This window comes from Alosa alosa, chromosome 6 (genome assembly GCF_017589495.1).
Source record: "Alosa alosa isolate M-15738 ecotype Scorff River chromosome 6, AALO_Geno_1.1, whole genome shotgun sequence".
Lineage (NCBI taxonomy): Eukaryota > Metazoa > Chordata > Actinopteri > Clupeiformes > Clupeidae > Alosa > Alosa alosa.
In genome coordinates this window covers 3,865,129-3,872,628 of record NC_063194.1, presented here as the reverse complement: position 1 = coordinate 3,872,628, position 7,500 = coordinate 3,865,129, and the positions used below count along the sequence as shown (strand labels likewise).

Below are 7,500 nucleotides of genomic sequence, written 5' to 3'. Positions count from 1 at the left end.
GGAGAGAGAGAGAGGAAGAGAGAAAAAAAATAGTGTTTGAACTTTATAAACAGTAACGTATACGAGATACATTACACTTTTCATTGTAGTACACACCACTTCCAGCACCTTATTAAGCGACTGAATAAACATCCAGACCACCGACTGATAAGACCAGACCACCCTCCCCCCACACCCCCCACCCCTAAACAGAAGATAATCAAATGCTGGTACCTTGTGGTATCGGCTAGCGATGTCTGCGCTGATGGCGCACACTAGGGCGGCGATGTCGTCCACAAAGCGGTCAGGGAAGCGCTGACGTCTGGGAGTGTCGAGGCGAGCAGACAGGAAGAGATGGTGGGACATGCTCTTCACCTGGTTGAATGGGTAGGATGGGGTTACTAAACAGTCTGGTTCCCCGGGCAGTAAATATTATAGTTTAATAAATATTAAAGTTAACATACTATGTGCATTGAGTTCTGAATAATAATAATAATAATAATAATAATAATTCAATAAAATTCTATTAGAATGACTAGCACCAATTTCGACATCATGCACAGTCTACACTGGTATGAATGGGCTGTTCAATAACAGTGAAGTGGACAGCACTTCAATAACTGAAGTGGATAGCAAGTATGTCCATAATCTTGTACATGCATATACGATTCTACATATATACATATATTCTATATAGTCAGAGGAGGTCCTCTGGTGGTACTGACTATGAGCTGGAAGAAGAACCAGGCCTGCTGCAGGGCGGCCTCCCTCACTGTGCTGGTGCTCACCACCCACTGCAGAGCCAACTCCTCATGAAGCAGCTGGGTAACATACACACACACACGCACGCACACGCACACACACACAACGAGAACAAGGCACCCATTCATACACAAGTACAACAGCAGTTAGTAGAGATAGGATTGACATTATCATCAGTACCTTATTTCAAACACCTACACAGATATATACTTTATTACCAGTATGTATCACATTTTATTCTATACTAAAGCATGCTCGGATTACTTTTTAACATTAGCATACTAGGTCAATGTCTCAAACTGCCACAAAATGTCTATGATGTTAAGCAGTCATCTATTCAAGACAAACACACTTCCTCCCTGTGTTGGGCAGATCCACTGATTCACAAAGCAGTGGAGTGGATCTTATAAATACTGGGAGAGTCTGGAACCCATGTATGGCTAGCCTGGGTGTCCATGTAGGCTTGCCAATCAACATCAGCAGTGTGTGTGTGTGTGTGTGTGTGTGTGTGTGTGTGTGTGTGTTAGTGTGTGTGTGTGAGAGAGAGAGAGTTTATGTGTTTGCAAGCATAGCAATGTTTGATTTCACCATTTAATCAGTCATTGTGTGTGTGTGTAAGTTCGTGTTTGCAAGCATAGCAATATTTGTTTCACCATTTAATCGGTCTTTGTGTGTGTGTGTGTGTGTGTGTGTGAAAGTTCGTGTTTGCAAGCATAGCAATATTTGATTTCACCATTTATCAGTCATCGTGTGTGTGTGTGTGTGTGTGTGTGTGTGTGTGTGTGTGTGTGTGTGTTACCTTCTTGGCTAGTTGCCGTGTGGGAGCAGGAAAGAAGGTGGAGCTCTCCAGGAAGGCAGACATGCGATTAGAGCCTCGCTCGATCGCCTTCCACAGAGCCATGGACAAGAGTAGGATGGGGTGATGAAGAGGGAGAGGAAAAGAAAGAAAGAAACACAAAGAGAGAGAGAGAGAGAGAGAGAGAGAGAGAGAAAACCATGGTGGAAGAGAGTGACATGAAACAGATGAATGGATGGATGACAGATGACTTTGAATCTCGATCCCTGGAGGGCTGGTGAATGTAGGGGTCACCTTTTGATGGACCTGCCAACGTTCTCAGACATGGATGAGAGGACATTTTGCAGCATCCAGTGCTCAAGAGCTGAGAGAACTCTGGGCAGTCCATCCCCTCCAGGCATGGAGTTGACCACCAGTAACAAGGTTTTTCAAAGAGGATGGAGACTAAACCTGCCACCCACTCAAATAACAGGTCAAACGTCTGTCAGTTTAGCTCACATCCTCTGTGGACTACCTTGCCAACACCAAGGTGAAAATGTTAATGCTAAAAGAAATCCTTTACTTTTGTGAGAAACCTTTAATGCTAAAAAAAACCCTTTACTTTTGTGAGAAACCTTTAATGCTAAAAGAAACCCTTTACTTTTGTGAGAAACCTTTAATGCTAAAAGAAATAAAAGAAACCCTTTACTTTTGTGAGAAACATTTAATGCTAAAAGAAATCCTTTACTTTTGTGAGAAACCTTTAATGCTAAAAGAAATCCTTTACTTTTATGAGAAACCTTTAATGCTAAAAGAAATCCTTTACTTTTGTGAGAAACCTTTAATGCTAAAAGAAACCCTTTACTTTTGTGAGAAACCTTTAATGCTACAAGAAACCATTTACTTTTGTGAGAAACCTTTAATGCTAAAAGAAATCCTTTACTTTTGTGAGAAACCTTTAATGCTAAAAGAAATCCTTTGCTTTAGTCAGACTCTGCTGGCATGATGAGATCACAGAGCCAATGAGAGATGACAAACGTAACTGGAGAGCTATTCATCCGCTTGCCCTTGCTTACACACACCAGAGCTAACACACACCGATCTCCCTGTTAGACTTGTGGAGTCCCACACCAAGGGATTTATTTAGCTGATGCTGGTGGACATTTTGTTTCTTCACAGAATAACAGGGTGCCCATTAGATTGCCAGTGGCAACTCACTGGTCATTGACCACCAACAACCAGCTAAAGAAAAGCTGGCGAGGGAAAGTCCTCACTTCTCTGGGGCCTCCTGGTCCGGCGCTGTCCCTCTACTGACAGGCCCCTAGAGCACATGAGTATGACGCAGGTCATGGGAGAATGAGACTGGCTGATTGAATGGCTGAGAGCAAAAGCATGACAAGAAGGTCTGTGGTGCGTCTGGACATACCAGGAGAGGAGGGGCTGGTGGAAAAGATGGTGGACGGGATGACAAGAGGCGAAAGGAGAAGGTTCGGTCGATGGGGATGAGGAAGAGGAAGAAGAGGAAGAAGAGGAAGAAAAGGAGGAAGAGGAGGAGGAGGAGGAGGAGAAAGACTGGGGCGAGGACACCTCAGGAGGAGGACATAGGGTGGTGTGTGTGTGTGTGAGTGTTTATAATGTGCGTGAGTGTCCGTGTGCGTCTGTGTATCGGGTAGTGTAGAGGACACATGCCTGGGGGGTATGGGGTATAGGTATGGGGTATAGGTAGGGGGGGGTAGGCACCTGCTTGAGCTCACAGCTGGAGTTGGGGTTGCGGCGGAGCACGGACCTGGAGCCACCCGGAGCGTAAGCGGAGTTTACCCAGGAGTGAGAGCGGTCAATCCCCTGCTCATCAGCCAACAACAACACAAACACACACACACAGGGCACAAACACACCAGGAGGGAGGGTCCAGGGACAGGAAGGACGAGAGGAAGGGGTGACAGTGGGAGAGGGGGAGATGAGGAGGGAAAACGGGGGAGAGGTGGAGGACAGAGGACACGGAGAGGACAGAGGGGACAACAGGGTGGACGGACACACAGGTGGACAGAAGCACAGCACACAGATTGCGTCATTGACATTGGCAGCGGCAACCCCCATATGCACAGGAGTGCATGTACTGTACACACATATATGGCAACCCCAGACATGGAGATCAAGATCCTCTGCAGATCAACAAGACTTCAGCTCAGAGCACAGGAAGACATTTTGGGGGGGGGGGGGGGGGGACAGGAAACGCATCACAAGACAGGACTTCTTGCGGTCTTCAAACAGGAAGTGAAGCTTTATGCAGCAGTAATCAAAGCGGTCAAACAATAGAAGGCACTCCCAGACATCAACCATACAGATCACTATCTGCATGCTGGCTATATGTAGCATATGTATATTTTTTCAAAAGATAAACCAGTTCACAAGAGCATTGAGGTTTGCACAGGTTTTGCACAAGGACGGTGACTATCATTTTTAATCTGGTACCTAACTGCTATACTCTGTGAAATGTGTATGTGTATTGCATACCTTTACACTGACAGAACAAAATACATAAATGAGACGTCATAGAATTAGATACAGTAGAATAGACAAACATGCTGCTCTTCTGTGCACAAAACCCCTCGACAATATTTCATTTGGTATAGAATGTTGTAGAATGGCCAAATACCAATCAAAACAACATCAGTAACACATCTACAAATGTATTTACTCCCTGTATTCACACCCTGTTCTACTGTTTGTAATTCTACGGGCTGTCCAAAAGTAACTCTATATGAATTGTTACTGTTCCATCCATAACAGAACATGGAGAGCATGGTGAGGACTAGTACTGCCTGGTGCATTGATGCACAAGCAAGGCAGCACTAGCGCTGCTGTAATGTTGTCCACCCTATGGACAGAGAGCAGTGCACTAGGCAGCACTAGTCTTCACTATGCTTTCAGACACGTGAGAAAGAGTATACACCTTGCCCTAAGCCCTGCTTTCATTGCTAGTCTTGAAACTGTTAGTCTGCACAGGATGAACTAACAAAGCACAAAGACCAGAACAGAATGTAGAGACTTCTGACCGTAGGACTAGGGGCCCGGTGGGGTGGGGTGGGTTGGGGCTGGGTACCTTGCTGCCGATGATCCTCTGCACCTCCTCGTCGGGGGTGGGGGTGGTGGCCAGGTCGGGGTTGGAGTTGCTGATGCTCTTGGAGCGGGACAGGTGGAGGCTGCTGGGCCGGGCGGTGGCACGGGACAGGGTGGCGTACTGGATGGGCATCTCATAGGTCGGTGTGCCCGCTGGACAGCAGAGGAGACACAGGTGCAGGAGGGTGAGGATGACAACTTATGCAAACACATGGTGGAGGACAGCAAGCAAAGCAAATTCTCCACAAGCACACTTGCTGATTAAAATGCATACCTTATGCATACAATGTGGACCAAACATGGGGGTCTCACCTCAGGGGTTCTCAATCATTCTCCTAAGACCACTGTGCTGCTAGCCTTCCATCCTTCGCATGAGACGTTAAACCGAGGTCCTGACTCACTGTGGTCCTTAAAGATCCCATGGCACTTATCGCAAAGAGTAGAGGGTTCCCTGGTGTCCTGGCTAAATTCCCAAGCTGGCTTATTTAATCTGGCCCCTTAATCATCCCCCACTGTAATTGGCTCATTCACTCCTTCAATCTCCACCTCAAGCTGGTGTGTGGTGAGTGTTGTGGCGCATAATGGCTGCCGTGCATCACCCAGGTGGGTGCTACACATTGGTGGTGATTAGTGAGGTTCCCCTTTCACTATAAAGTGCTTTGAGTGTTGAGAAAGCGCTATATAAATGTAATGTGTTGTTGTTGTTTTCATAATTTGGAGTCCAATTATATGTCATTTGGTTCTGATTCTGGGATGTTTCAACCAATACGGGGGGGTGGGTGGGGGGCGGGTGCCTCTGCACGCAACTGGATAGAAAACCTGTAGGGAGAACTGCAAAAACATCTTTTTTTTCGACAAATGCCTTAATCTCTTGTTTTCTGCTCGTCTTTAAAAGTTATTGCGTTGTCGATATCTTGTATAAAAACATCCTATTTGTTGTAAACAAAATCAACTCAAGCGCACTCGGGTTGACGTGGATGACTAAATCCCTGCTGCTCATCTGTTCATCTGCGTATCTGCGTATCGACAGGGCATATACCAGTACACTTCTCAATGGATTCCAGACAGAATTCCAGACCGAATTTATCTGCGTATCGACAGGGCATATACCAGTACACTTCTCAATGGATTCCAGACAGAATTCCAGACCGAATTTCCCAAACTCAAATTTTTGTGGGTGGGGTAAATTCAGGCTGGCTTCCAGGCTAGCGTACTGCATATCTTCCATTCGTCTTGACTTGACCATGAAGCAATACCAAAATCACAGCAATATCACAACCATCATTAAACCGTAAATACAAGTTCAGTTTGCAGGCTAGTTTATGTTCCTGTCAACACTGTCAGCATCATCATTCTCTTGTTTACAGTTGTCTTGTTTCGAAACTTAGAAACTATACTAAGCACCTAAGTATGAAACTCTGCATTTTTAGAAAAAATGTAGACAGCATGTACACTATGTGACTCGAATGGGACTGTCCTTCATAAAGCACAAACACAAATCATTGATCACGCTTGTGTGCTGAGGAAGTTCCAGTGTTTTACCATTAGGGGGCGACATGGGCTCAGAGGTGGGCAGGTGGAAGGAATAGTGGATGTAGGAAGCCAGCAGGTTGTTATGGCCGTGCTGGTCCTGGTTGCCCTCCAGGTTCTTGTGGATCTGGTTCACCAGCAGCGACATGGCCTCGAAGGCCGCTCGGCCCAGGTTCACTACACGGAGCAACACACAAAGAGACAGACAGAGAGAGAGAGAAACAGAGAAAGAAAGAGAGAGAGAACAAAATTAAAAAAAAAAAATAATAAAAAAAAAAGACATACACAATGGCAAAAAGAGGGAAAAGGAGATTGATATTCAGGGAGCAAAAGTACAGTGAAAAGTACAGTGTTTTTGCCAAGTCCTGTAAACTGTGTAAACTGATTTCTGGACCACCTTACTGCTGGGGAAAAAACCACACTACAAAAATTCTTTCATATCTGAGACAGAGTGCATTTTTCCATACAACACCGCTCATTAAACCTTGGAAGCAAAGTCTAATGGCGTCTCCCCCCACCCCCTCACCGATCTGACCAGCGATGACGGGCGGGTGCACAATGAGCAAGATGAGTTTGCTGAGCAGCTGGTGCAGGAAGCGCACGCAAGTGTCCAACAGCGCCCCCTTGAGGGCAGCCATGCTGGCCTTGAGCTCGGCCTCCACGTTGGCCTCAGTGATGATGACGTCCTTCAGCCGGAATGGGAAGGAGTACTCCTCCAGCACATACACCAGGGTGAAAAACTTGTCCAGGTGAGGATCCTGAGACACACACATACAAACACACACACTTAACGAGTATTGGAATATGTCTACCTCTGGAAGACACTACAGACGCTTCAGACTCCTGTGTCATGTATAGATATATGCTTTATAACACAAAACTCATCTGGACTATTTATCTATTTAACGTTTATTTTTTCTTTCTTTCTGTACTTTCTGTAAACAATTACCACCAACATTGTTGAGTGGCAATAAAGTGTATATCTAATAAAGCATATCTATACATGGCCTGTAAGTAATCTTTGCTTGGTGATTTACAGTGTGTGTGTGTGTACTGCGCACCATACCTGAGTATGAACAGAGGACACAGCGGTTACTTCCACGTTGAAGACCCCTTTGTGATTATCGACCCATTTCATTCCAGGGAGCTGCACCTATAAGAGCAGTCATGTTGTTCAAAGGCACGAACAATACGCAAACACACAGACACACACACACACACACACATACACATGCACACTGGCGCACACACAAACACACACACACATATTTGCAAGGACACAAACATAGATACACAAACAATGACACGTGTACACACCTAAACATTACATTATA

At 45.5% G+C, this 7,500-nt stretch overlaps 1 protein-coding gene across 3 annotated transcripts in view; it reads right to left on the bottom strand.

Moving 5' to 3' along the window:
- The window catches only part of LOC125295642 (dedicator of cytokinesis protein 7-like), a 51,563-nt gene that overhangs the window by 19,449 nt on the left and 24,614 nt on the right, over nucleotides 1–7,500 (bottom strand). The window contains exons 19-26 of one of the 3 annotated variants that reach the window (XM_048244990.1): nucleotides 7,233–7,319; nucleotides 6,693–6,924; nucleotides 6,179–6,343; nucleotides 4,620–4,789; nucleotides 3,257–3,358; nucleotides 1,541–1,627; nucleotides 705–800; nucleotides 214–354 (exon numbers count right to left, since the gene is read on the bottom strand). In XM_048244990.1, the coding sequence (XP_048100947.1) occupies nucleotides 214–354; nucleotides 705–800; nucleotides 1,541–1,627; nucleotides 3,257–3,358; nucleotides 4,620–4,789; nucleotides 6,179–6,343; nucleotides 6,693–6,924; nucleotides 7,233–7,319 (1,080 nt within the window). The remainder of the gene's footprint in view (nucleotides 1–213; nucleotides 355–704; nucleotides 801–1,540; nucleotides 1,628–3,256; nucleotides 3,359–4,619; nucleotides 4,790–6,178; nucleotides 6,344–6,692; nucleotides 6,925–7,232; nucleotides 7,320–7,500) is intronic. The other 2 variants (XM_048244991.1, XM_048244992.1) reach the window with 2 other exon arrangements.